The sequence below is a fragment of the Watersipora subatra genome, chromosome 3 (assembly GCF_963576615.1).
Source record: "Watersipora subatra chromosome 3, tzWatSuba1.1, whole genome shotgun sequence".
Lineage (NCBI taxonomy): Eukaryota > Metazoa > Bryozoa > Gymnolaemata > Cheilostomatida > Watersiporidae > Watersipora > Watersipora subatra.
Window position 1 is genome coordinate 41,790,682 of NC_088710.1, and position 13,123 is coordinate 41,803,804.

At 37.4% G+C, this 13,123-nt stretch overlaps 1 protein-coding gene across 1 annotated transcript; it reads right to left on the reverse strand.

The window, feature by feature from the left end:
* Positions 1-628: 628 nt before the first annotated feature.
* Positions 629-2,502, reverse strand: LOC137391378 (tubulin alpha-1A chain). The gene is made up of 3 exons (XM_068077835.1): positions 2,361-2,502; positions 2,017-2,239; positions 629-1,915 (listed from the first exon to the last, which is right to left on the reverse strand). Exons 1-3 carry the CDS (start codon positions 2,361-2,363, stop codon positions 786-788), a joined length of 1,356 nt encoding a protein of 451 aa, XP_067933936.1. The 5' UTR covers positions 2,364-2,502; the 3' UTR covers positions 629-785.
* Positions 2,503-13,123: the final 10,621 nt, after the last annotated feature.

The following is a 13,123-nucleotide window of genomic DNA, read 5'->3' on the forward strand; positions in this document are numbered from 1 at the left end:
AATAACTGTAATGTGAATTTTGTTGCAAGTCAACCTTTAATGAAATACAGACTGTAAAGTGAATAAATCTATAATCGCAGTACATTTACACAAGTTGATCCATGAGCTCAGAGTTTAACTGAATATCTAAAATGCTTAGCAATTGTTAGCTCTTTAGTATTGCTACTGAAGCATTCAGTTTCTTAAAAAGCCTGTTTTAGATAATACTAAAATGCATAAAATTAAATTGTGAGCTCTAATTTATGTCAAAGAGAACCTGAGCATTTTTCAATTTTTTGCTGTGATATACTGACTACAGTTACATGAACCTATCCAACTTGCTCGTGGACGCAATCCCAGCTTGACATTCACCAAAATAATCCATGAAGCAAGTCGACCTTTGTTTAAACAATTTTTCCATGTGAGTATTGGTAGAGGTGAAAATGTAAAACAAAACAAAAACCATCGGTTACATACTGCAGCACAAGATATCAAAAGGTTGCAAAAAAACCTTAAATTTTAGGCAGATGCAAGTTATAGACATTGAGCTTTAACATACGCTCTTGAAGGTAATCATCTACCGTATAACAAGATGATACCAGGTATACTCTTAGAATCTTGTCATGTAACACACGTAGAGTGACACAACTTTGTAATTATTATGAGTTTATTGAAATAACAAGACTTTTACATGGAACATGAACATCGTAAAGCAAAAATACTGCATAAAATTATACAATACGAAACCAAAACAACAGCCGAGCCATGCCACGATGTTGTCATTTCAATAGAGGATGTAGAGCTGTTTAGTACTCTTCGCCCTCTTCCTCTCCTTCACCCTCGACGGAATCAACACCGACCTCTTCGTAGTCCTTCTCAAGGGCGGCCAAATCTTCACGGGCCTCTGAGAACTCTCCCTCCTCCATACCCTCTCCAACGTACCAGTGGACAAATGCACGCTTTGCATACATGAGATCGAACTTGTGGTCAAGACGGGCCCATGCCTCGGCGATGGCAGTGGTGTTGCTCAACATGCAGACAGCTCTCTGGACCTTGGCAAGGTCACCGCCTGGCACAACTGTTGGTGGCTGGTAGTTGATACCGACCTTGAAACCAGTCGGGCACCAGTCTACGAACTGGATGGTTCTCTTGGTCTTGATGGTGGCAATGGCAGCATTGACATCCTTGGGAACGACATCGCCTCTGTACAACATGCAGCAGGCCATGTACTTGCCGTGACGCGGGTCGCATTTCACCATCTGGTTGGCTGGCTCGAAGCAAGCGTTGGTGATCTCAGCAACGGAGAGCTGCTCGTGGTAAGCCTTCTCAGCAGAGATGACAGGGGCATAGGTTGCCAGAGGGAAATGGATACGGGGGTAGGGCACCAAGTTGGTCTGGAACTCGGTTAGATCGACGTTGAGGGCACCATCGAATCGGAGAGAAGCTGTGATGGAGGAAACGATCTGGCCAATCAGCCTGTTCAGGTTGGTGTAGGTTGGCCTTTCGATGTCGAGGTTTCGTCGGCAGATGTCATAGATCGCCTCGTTGTCGACCATGAAGGCGCAGTCGGAGTGCTCAAGGGTGGTGTGGGTTGTTAGGATGGAGTTGTATGGCTCAACAACAGCAGTCGAGATTTGAGGAGCTGGGTAGACGGCGAACTCAAGCTTTGACTTTTTGCCGTAGTCAACGCTGAGACGCTCCATCAAAAGAGAGGTGAATCCGGATCCAGTGCCACCGCCGAAGGAATGGAAGATGAGGAATCCCTGGAGACCAGTACACTGGTCAGCCAGCTTTCTGATTCGGTCGAGAACGAGGTCGACAATCTCCTTGCCAATGGTGTAATGACCACGAGCGTAGTTGTTGGCAGCATCTTCCTTGCCAGTGATGAGCTGCTCCGGGTGGAACAGCTGTCGGTAGGTGCCAGTTCGAACCTCATCTAGAAACGAGCTCGAATATTGTATATTCATGTATCAACTAAATGAGTGATTTGGAAACAAATCTACAAAGCAAATGAAAAACATTAAAGAGACAACTCACCGACAACAGTTGGCTCCAAGTCAACAAAGACAGCCCTTGGCACGTGCTTGCCAGCGCCAGTTTCGCTGAAGAAGGTGTTGAAGGAATCATCACCTCCTCCGATGGTCTTATCAGAGGGCATCTGACCGTCTGGCTGGATTCCATGCTCAAGGCAGTACAACTCCCAGCATGCGTTACCGATCTGGCAACCAGCTTGTCCGACGTGGATAGAGATACACTCACGCTATAACAGAGGCAATAGCAATTAAAAACATTGTTAACCAAAGGAATAGCAAATTTATAAATTAGACTCATACCAACTGGTTGCAATATGGAACTTGATAGAACTAATGCTACCAGCTTACCATGATTTTAGATGAAGTTGAGGAGTTCTTTAAGGAGAAAACAGCGGCTTGCTAGAGACAGTTATAGTCACGCAAGAGAGCTAGTGATTAGGTTGGGCTAAAGGGGCTCACTCTTATATCCGAACAACGGTGATGTAAACAAATGTGTGCGCGTTATTGGTGGATTTCAACATTCAAATCACTTTCATTATCTTCGTAACTGCGTAAGTAAATATGACGACGCGCCGTTGCCTAGCTTTTGTTACTAACAAACAACACTCGTATCAAACACAATGAATAGGGATTAAACTAACTAGTTTCCTCTAGACAATACCTATAGCATGAATAAACAGCATGCAATTATCCTTATCCTTTAATGCCTACAAACTGCACTTAATCAGAAAACTCTAAATGCGAAGCAAAGGTTGCCGAGCCTAGTTACCGTCTGCGTCTACCAGCCGGCTACCGCATTATGTAATTGTAAAGGTGCTTTAAAATTTGCTATATTATCATTCCTCTTAATTATGAACCTGAAAACCTCAATTCTATCAATTTACTTGCTCTGTAACTGAGAGGCAATATGAAATAAAGTAATAAACAGAATCACAGGCTTTCACAAGGTTTACTAGCTAGGGCAATGGTTCTTAACCCGGGTTCGCTCGAACCCTAAGGGTATAGTGAGTTGGTCTCGGGGGTTCGGTGGAGCCTCTGCCATGGAGGTCTTGGCACACCGACCCGTCGTGTTAATACGCGATGCCCCACTTGGCCATCACTAGCTGCAGATGATCACGTTACATAGTTCAACTCTTTCAATGCCATTCATGTACAAATTTAGCTATCAGCCTACTGCCAGCCATTTTACCGAAAATTGCCTTTCGCTTCATGATATGTATACAATTTTTTAAACTTTAAACTATCTAGAACACTTTTGTTATGTATTCTATTTTGCCAACCTTAACAAATAGTGCTATGCCAAAAATTCAATGTATCTATACTTTGTGCATTGCTACAATCGCTACGAAGCTAAAACGATCCTCTGCAGTGTTCCTTACTCTTACAAAACTATTACTTTCATCACCATCAGAATCAGTGCTGCTACTTCAATTATCTGTGTAATCACAAAAATCTGAATCTGAATTGGCTATACTGTCATCAACATGAGTAATTGTTGTTTTCTAACTTGGGAGGTACTTACAAAACTTTAACAAAAAATGTTCATTTTCATGTTTAAATTCCCAAACAAACATTTAAAATTGCGTCGTTTTTTAAGCTAATTTTATAGATAAATCTTCGGACAACACTGTCAATACCATAAAATCTTAAATATTGTTGGTTATGTTGTCAACAAATAATAAAGTCGCAAGCAAGTCACAAAAATGGGAAGAGTATAGTTCGTAACGGAAAAAGTTCATTTCCTGTTATAACGGATCCTTAGTTGACTCGCTGCTCATCCTAGTTGTTATAAATACCTGTAAACCCTATCACCGCAAAAACGCGAGCTGAATTGAAAATCACTGTTACTAATATTGTCTTATGGTGTTAATTGAATGTTGTTTTTTTATAGCAAACACTTTTCTTGTTATGACTTCTAATTTTTAAAAAAATTTTGAAATTAAACCAAAAATGTGTGCCTGGCTCCATGTACTGGGCTAAACAATAAGTTGAACAGGTTTCTGAAAGTAAAGGAGCTCCCTTTATTTTGTAACACAAAACTACTATGTATGTTGTACGTTTTTCACTAGTTGGTAACTTATTACTAAAAAGTAGTAGGTGTAAAACAATGCAAAATATGTGATAACAATTCACAATTTTCACAACGCAAAAAGACTATGTGATACTCATTAATAACAGTAGGCGTACAACAAAACAGAGTATGTGATATATGTTTATTTTATTCACCAGTAGAAAAACGTGTTCATTTTGAATCTAAAAAAATCATATTTTACACTAAAGTAGGGTTCGGTTGCATTGTGAATTGAGCGGCGGATCCATGGAATGCTACCCCTGCGACCCGGACGGATAAAGTGGGAAAAAAAGTAGGGTTCGGTGAATGCACATACGAAACTGGTGGATTCGGTAGCTCCATCAAGGTTAAGAACCACTGAGCTAGGGACCTCCGAGACAGAGAGAAATACTCGCGTGGCTCTTGTCATTTATAATTAGAGCTGTTAAGTAGCCAGGTAAACCAAACACATGGCCTACACTGTTTGCATCCAAAGTGGCCTCATAAGTGAAACCAGAAAACCTGTTTAGACTCACTTTGGGAAAAACTAAATATTGTAAATAAAAATAATGTACATACTACTTTAATAAAATCAATACTAAATCAGCAACAAAAGCAATAATTTCGGCAACAGAGGTACTTTGACTAACAGCGTATATGATTAGTTGTTTAGTTATAGAAAATTGTTTACTTTTGGTGATTTTTCATCAGAGAGTAGGTCACTTGTAGTTTTCCTCCAAAAAGGTCTAGTTAACTATGGTTGCTCGCAAATCACACTAAGGTAAGGATTACATACTGCCCTTCGAGTCTCATGTCTGATAACTTGAGCAAGTTCACACAATGCGTGTGTTTAAACAATTTTTCTGAGAGCTCCAGGAACACATCACCATGCTTATTATATAGATAAATACTTAGATATTATCTATCACTGATTTTGAGTACAATGAGCAACTCAGATGAAAGTTGATAAAGATTTCTGTCTTCAATTACCAATTTTAGCAATTTTACAGCCTTATGTAAAATTTAGTAAAGACTGTTTGTAGTCTTATCATATAAAAACCGACAAGATTGCAATGTCAACCATGTCAACTCACGCAAAGCGCTACCCTTTAGGTAACAGTCAACTACATAACTCATCGGTATGAAGTTAATTTTGCTGTTCAAAATATACATATGGGATCAGATGATTCACTGTAAAATTAAAATAATAACAGCAGAACCGAGCTGTCCAATGAGGGACAAGCTGATCAAGATAACAATGTAATGAGTCTATCCACCAAATATTCTAAGTCGGCCTTGTCTTGCCTTGCTCTACATTCTACAAGAATCTCCAACGATTCGAGAAACATGTTTGCAATGAAACTGAATGGTGAGCTCACACAAATAACATGGATGATAACTAAATATTAGTATTAAAACCACATAGTAACATTATTTATATAAATTAATTAAATACTATATGACCAATCAAAAAGTTATCAGATAAATACAAATTATAATTAGCTCAAAATTTCCCTCAGCATCACTGATAGTTTATACAAGTGTGCAATAATATAAATCGCTAATTAGATGAATATTTGTTCCGTTATATTGGAACCAGTTTTTACAGCAAAACATTTTAATAATGTACATGTATATATCATGGCAGTGAAGCATTAGAGAAGCCCTGCCTTATCGCTTGCAGTAAGCCATAATTGTGGAGAGCATCACGACTTTCCAATGCGTAGCAAATGTTACTGATACTGCGCTCTATTGCAAATTGCCCTCTGCCATCTACTGCGCATTTACTTCCATGACGCATTACTTGAAACCCAGCAATTCATGCATACTGCAAATGCGCATTCTTCAAAACTTAAAACCGCATGTATACTGCAACTGAGCATTAGTGTTAAGTTGATACTGTGGATGAACTGATGAACTGGTTTCCAATCATCTTTACTGTTGTACAAAATTGTCAGATGCTATGTTTAGTAAGCTCATGAACTTGTGCTGTAACTCCCATATAATTTCGAAATAGGGTGTCAGGCATTATCACCACTCCAATCGATGAAATTGGGGTCTTTGTACTATATTTTCATTGGTATTATATTAACACATAGTCAACTTTCATTTCAACTATACGCAACATGACAATCGTGTTCAACTTTTATGCCTAGTCATACTCAACCTTGAGCAGCATTCGCATCTCGCAATTATGCTGCGGTTGCGTCAAAGCCAACTCAATACTTGATTCTGTGATGATTTTTGACGAAAAATGTGCTGTGCATGTATATATAGCGTAATGCGAAAGTTCCTACTGCAGTTATTTCTGCGAAATGCGCACTAGCAACACTCGCATACAGCAATGTACGCAAGTGTTACAGTGCGCACGCATACTGCAGTGCGCAAGTACTTGTGTAATGCAGTGCTTGCAGTGCAAATATGTGTGCATCCGTCATTGTGCAAATACTGCTTACTGCGCATTATACTGTGTGATGCACTGTAGTAAAAGTATGTAATGCAATTATCCTACATGGCTGTGACATGTTTGCTACTGCACTGCTAATGCAACTACATTGGTATCCAGGCAAATATGTACTGCAACTTCAATACATTTTACATTAGGGCATAAGTGAGCACTTGCCAATGCGCAGTTATGATTTTTGCATAAATATAATATAAATAGATATATACTCGTCCTAAAGACAGTACTGTTTCAGTTATAATAATTGTAGCCTCATTAGTGCAGCTCAGAGCTGACAAGGGAGGAACATTACACCAATTGTCAATGATAGTCGACTTTCTGCCATAAGGAACAACTACTGTATACCCTCTAATTGAACGCCACTTTTATTTGAACGCCACTTCCATTTGACTGCTACTATAGGAGAAGGGTTCAAAAATAGAGCTCCACCACTTAATTGAACGCCACATAGATATAGTAAACCCTAGATATGCAATAATCAAAACAAGTGAGGCCTATAATTAGCATGACGCAACCATTAACTCCTATTGACTTAGCACTAAAAACTGCTCAATTTTTCCATAGTTTGTGCATCTGAGACTGCCTATTTTATTGAAAATATGTAAAACTTATATACAGTAATACTTTAACTTACGAGTGCCCTAACGTACAGGAAACTTGAGGTACGAGCCAGCTTTTAAGCAAGTTTTAGCACTAACATACGAGCCATGTTTGAGATACGAGCACATGAGTCAGTTGCCAAGTATGTCGGAGGTGTTTTATAAGAACAGCATCACTCTGCATTGCTCAGATTATACTTTTGTACCATGTTTTTTGTGCGCGATTTTCAGTGCTAAATTATGTGAATTAAAAGTACCGTGCATAGACCGAAAGTTTGCCAGTAAAAGGATAGATAATGCAAAGAAAAAGCGAATGATAACAATTGATATTAAACAGAAAATTATTGAAAAATATGCAAAATATGTATGCGTGATTGAGCTAGCTCAGCAATATGACAGAAATACATCCACAATTATCAAACGCAAGGATTATATTCAAGGCATTTAGTTTGCAAAAGGACTAATCATAGTTTCAAAATGACGCAGCGATCTTCACGGCCACTGATGGAGAGACTGCTCAGGCTTTAGATAAAAGACAAACAATTGGCCGGTGACTGCGTAACTGAAACGATGCTATGTAAAAAGGCTGGTGCTATCTATTAAGACTATAAAAAATAGACATTCGGACAAGTTGGCTAGTGGTCGTGCATTAACCCTTGGTGACGACACCTGTGTTCGTTCTGATCGCAACATATTGAAAGGGGGACAAAGGCAAACGCCCTTAGATAGGTTTCTCTTAAAACTATGAACGCCGAAGAAATTTTAATTACGCTAAGTTAAAGATTTAAGTTTGCTTTTAAGTTTGTCTTTTAAGAATTTTTTTTAAAGTTTTAAAATCCAAATTTATCAAAGTCAACTGTTGTAATGAAGGATAACTTATCTCTACCTCTCTGGCAAATGCTAGCGTTAGCTGCTATTGTATGTATTTAATTTTACATTTTAATTAATTACATTTCCTTGCATTATTTTTTATTTGTTGCTTTTTGAAAGGATGTGGTAAGTTAGGACAATAACCAACATGTTCTTTATGTTACAATATATTGTTTTGAGTGTTTTATTTGCATTTTTAAAGTATGGAAACCAATCAATATATATTTAATTGTTCTATATATAAATAAATTGCACCAACATGCGAGTAAATTGACATACGAGCTCAGTCTCTGAACGAATTAAGCTCGGAAGTCGAAGTATGACTGTAATGACTTTGGATGAGAAAGGCAAGAATCTTACACACATGGTAATGAATAATACCAATGATTTAGAAGCTTTTATATCATTGATAATACAAAGAGTGACCAAATAGAAATTAAACTAATCACAAACTAATGAATCAAATGAGATTTAGAAGCAGTTACTCTGGAACACTGTATTAAACACCCATTAGACATGACTGAAAATAACTAGACGAGATAGTTTTTGTCTAAGGTTGGTTAAACTAGATTCTTGGTTTGAAGCGGCAGTGTATTCTGATTTTAGTATAGCAATTTACTATAGTTTTGAGTAGACTGTTGGCATGCACAGTACATGTAAAACCTTGATTGAGGTTATGTAATAAGACATGTATGTTATTGTCTGTGATGTTACTTGTTTAAAGCTTTCTGTGTGATACCATAGCTCTTCATGTGTGAATGTAGGCACTTTTCTGCAGCAATACATATTCGGCCTATCAATCTGGTCACCAATTCTCTTCTGTTTTTAACGGAGATTAGGGTTATGTCACCACTATTTCTACTTCCCACTACTTCTACATCGGTCAAGAACTTGATACACTCATCACATTTGAGTTAGAAAACAATCCTCATCGCCAAACTCCTCATCTTCACCTTCCTTAGCTTTTGTCTCTTCTTTTTCTTTCTAGCCAGAGAATGTAGCAGGAGTTGGCCAGTTTTGTCAGCCCTGCTCACATCCAGATCAATACAGTTAACATTGGGACTTGGTGTGATATCTGCTTTTATAAACAGTGCTCGAATTGCAGATCTAGAGCACTGCACATCCGGGCTATTGTTATAGCCACCCTTAGATCGTATTGTGGAAAACAGAATCTCAATGTTATCCTGGTTGATCTTAAAGGTTAGGAAGTAGTTGATGTAAGGGTAGTTGCTGAAAAGATATTGAGCAATGCCATGTACAGATTTGGCTGCTGACTCAAAACCAATGACGAAATGATGATGATTTTCCTATTATTTTCCACTAGCAGCTTTCAGCTTGCTTTTAATCGGCATAGATAGCTTATGATATTGTTGAGAACTTCTTGTTTTGAGTTGAAGTTCTGTCTTGTTATGAGCAATTCAGGATATACCTGGGGTGTTGTGGTCTCTTCTGATGACATTTCACTAAGAATTTGGTCTTATTGTTACGTTTATGACTTGAAAACTAGCATACCAAGGGGCTTCCACTACTAAACTTATTGCTCAATTGAAGGCTTTGATACTGTGATGCACATCACTACGACGCAACGTCGTGAAAACACCAGCCAATTATAGGCCTCACTTTTGCTCCATTGTAATGATAGCTATTCGCCAATCTAGGGTTTACTATATCTATGGAACGCCACCTCCATTTGGCCGTCACTTTGACATTCTTTGATCTTTACATTCGCATAATAGCAAGTGATCAGTAGAAAAGTGTCCACAACATCGGACTAGTAATGACTTGGTGACGTCAATAGCAATTAATTCTTTCATTATTTCTGTTCGTATCAGAGTGTTTCGTTTTTTCATTAAACATTTGAAAGTAACACCACAGAAATAGATGAAAACTATCAGACTAATAGTAGTCCCTCAGTTTACGCATCTAGATACTTCAAATGTATGTGAAAAACGGTTTACATTCACAATGGTATATGAACAGCTAGTTTCATTAAAATCGACCATTTCAGCTGCGCAGAAGAGTTGACGTTAGGAGACATTGTAGAAAGTATTGCACAGCCAGAAGATGTTCGTTCCATCGATGGCAACAATCAGAACGCAACTGGCCGAGCAATCGATGAAAATATTTTTATTTAGAAAATGTTAAATTTTGTTTCTGCATGTATTATAAGTATGGTTCATGATGTCGCTTGTTCTTGAATATATATATTTGTAGGATCTGATAGATTATTATTATATAACTTACAAATTCGCAGATTTATAACACATTATTTGATAGTATCTTTGCGGTTATCTTAACACAGCTTACAATAGATCGATGCTCATAACTCCTCTTCTAATGCACATAAAAAGCCAGTTTTGACTGCAAATTGGAGCAAACATATTAATGAGTGCAATGAGCTTTTAGGTAACATTGTTAAATATTGTTATAAAATAAAATTAAGTCTTCAAACTAAGAAATAAAAAATTGTAAGCTCCAACAAATTGCAGAGTCGGGCACAGGCTATGATATCACCTCAGGTTAATTGCAAGCAGTAGATACCAACTGGTAGAGATATTTCTAGGCTTTTCAATGCATTTTTATTAAGAGATTTTTGACAAGTTAGAAGTAAGTCTGCGGATTTATTGCATTCAAAACGGGTAATGTCGCTCCGGCCAAAGGAGAGTGCAAAATATAAGCGACATTTGCTTCACCAGTCAAAGGATAAAATTTATCTTCTCAAAACTGTGACGAGCTATTTGAACAATTCAATTCAACATAAAAAATGAATTTAGTTTACTAAACCCAAACTTAAAGCTAAGTTTTACTATGCTATTTTATTAAACTAAACTTCAACTATGTCATCGGCTAAAAATCTATCACCTATCTGTTTTATCTGGTTTCATTTTCATTATCACTTATAATGAATAGTACTAAACTGAGATGAGCAAGCGAGCATCGTATGTATCCCTTTCAGGCATTGTGAGATATATAGTAACTGAATGCCCGGCGTTGCCCGGGTAATACGTCTTTGCACAAAATTAAGCTTTTATTAAACATATACAACAGTTTGCCGTTCTAACTTTTAAACTTCATATCATGAGAAAAGTGTTTTGGGTGTATTTCTGAATAAATTGAGAGCAAAAATAAAACAACTGTAAAAGTGTTTAAATGTTAAATCATTAGCAAGTAATGACTAGATAATCTGTTTTGCTACAAAAATGAGAAATGATTTGATACTAATACAATTATTACAAACTAAAAAAATAAGAATCATGAATATGATGAATGAACAATAACAATGAATACATAGAAGTGTCTGTATAAAAAAGCTTACTCTTACTGTAATAAGAAATTCTTTGAACAGAAAACTTAGTTTTATTTAACATATACAATATTTACCATTCTAACTTTATATCATGAGCTGTGTTTTTGTGCAATTCAAATACAATAAGTAAAGAAATACACAATGGGTGCATTGAAATTTTTATATAAAAATTGTTACTGTTGCAGCAGAAGCTCGTTGTATTCAAAGTTCGGATGGATGAAACTAGTACCTCTCGATACTAGTACAAACGTAAAAATGGAATATCAGACTTTTTGTCTCACCAAATGGAGAGAGAATGTAGAGGCAATTTTTACTCCAGAGAATAGAATTGCCGACACAGAAAAACATTTAGCTCTTACAGATTTACTAAAACCGGATATATGAATGTAACAGCACAATTGAAATTAACCACACCAACTGCTTGTATAGTTACCTACAGTAAATTTAGAGTATTTAGTGGTTATGACCTGCAATAAAATGTAATGCTACAATGTACTATCAGCAGTACATACCGTAGGGAGTTCCTACTTTCGAGACAGACGTATAACATAAACGTTGAACTTAGCACACACTGAAAGCTAAATTTTACTAAACTTTAATTTTGTCATCGTCTTGATCTTTATTACCCATGTCTAGTTTCATTATCACTTTAACTTATAATGAATAATGCCGACCTGAGAGAAAGCAAGCATCTATCTCTTTCAGACGTTGTGTGACGGATGTCGGCGAATAGTATACCGAGAGGCATCTTTGTCATTGCAATGTATTCAGCACACCAACTGCCAAGTTTGAATTTCAAGATGAACTTCTGTTAATATGGAATGACGAAAAATGTCATATGACAAAAAAACATCGTGTTCCACATCGCTAAAGGCAAAAAAAATGGTATAACAGTGTCATCTTAACTCAAGCTCGCAATGTGTAATAAAAAGTGTAAATTTAGCTTGCGCAATCCAAAAAGGATATCAGGATATGGATAAGAGAGATGGGAATGATAAGAACGGCTTAGCCTTGAGGTTATGCGTGCTTATTAATAGATTTGCAATTTGAATATCGCGAGATCAATGTTGAAATTATTCAGCCTATAGCTCATGGTTTTTGCATTGTGTCGCTAGCATCTCATTTTATGCTCATTAGTGCATTATGCTATACTCTGGATATAGTTACCCTTTGACCTTTCCTACATTCTCTGTTTTTTGCCCTTGTGAATGACAACGCTGCCTGACCTATATTCTTAGTCAGTTGCTTGCTAACTTCTATATCAATAAAACGCACATCTATCATAAAGGAACTTCAACAGGTTATGGGCCCAGACACTGCACACACTGTACTCTGATATCGATATTCTGAATCCAGAATGGCTGAGGAAAGGTGGACAGTTGAGAGGCTAAACAGTAACAATTACACAACGTGGAAATTTAGACTGAAACATCTACTCATCGCTAAAGACTTGTATGGATACGTTGACGGCAGCATAAAAGAACCTGATAGCACAGCGGAGCAAGGTGTCAAGGATGGATACACGAAGAAGTTCAACCAGGCTATGTCAACAATAGTACTAGCAGTCAGTGATGAACTTCTATATCTGATCACAGAATGCACAACACCTAAGCTTGCATGGGAGAAATTACAAGCTCACTTTGAAAGGGACACCCTAGCAAATAAACTCTATCTCAAGAAAAGATATTTTAGAACTGTTATGAAAGAAGGAACACTAATCGAGCAACATATAAAGTACATGAAGGAGCTAACAGATAAGCTTGGCGCAATCAAAGCTCCGATATCTGAGGAGGATCAAGTGGTTACACTGCTAGGAAGCTT

What these genes read in the sequence shown, in the direction of transcription:
- LOC137391378 (XM_068077835.1), bottom strand. An exon ending in CTTGGAGCCAACTGTTGTCG is followed by an intron (nt 1,916 to 2,016) that starts GTGAGTTGTCTC and finishes GCTCGTTTCTAG; the next exon opens with ATGAGGTTCGAACTGGCACC.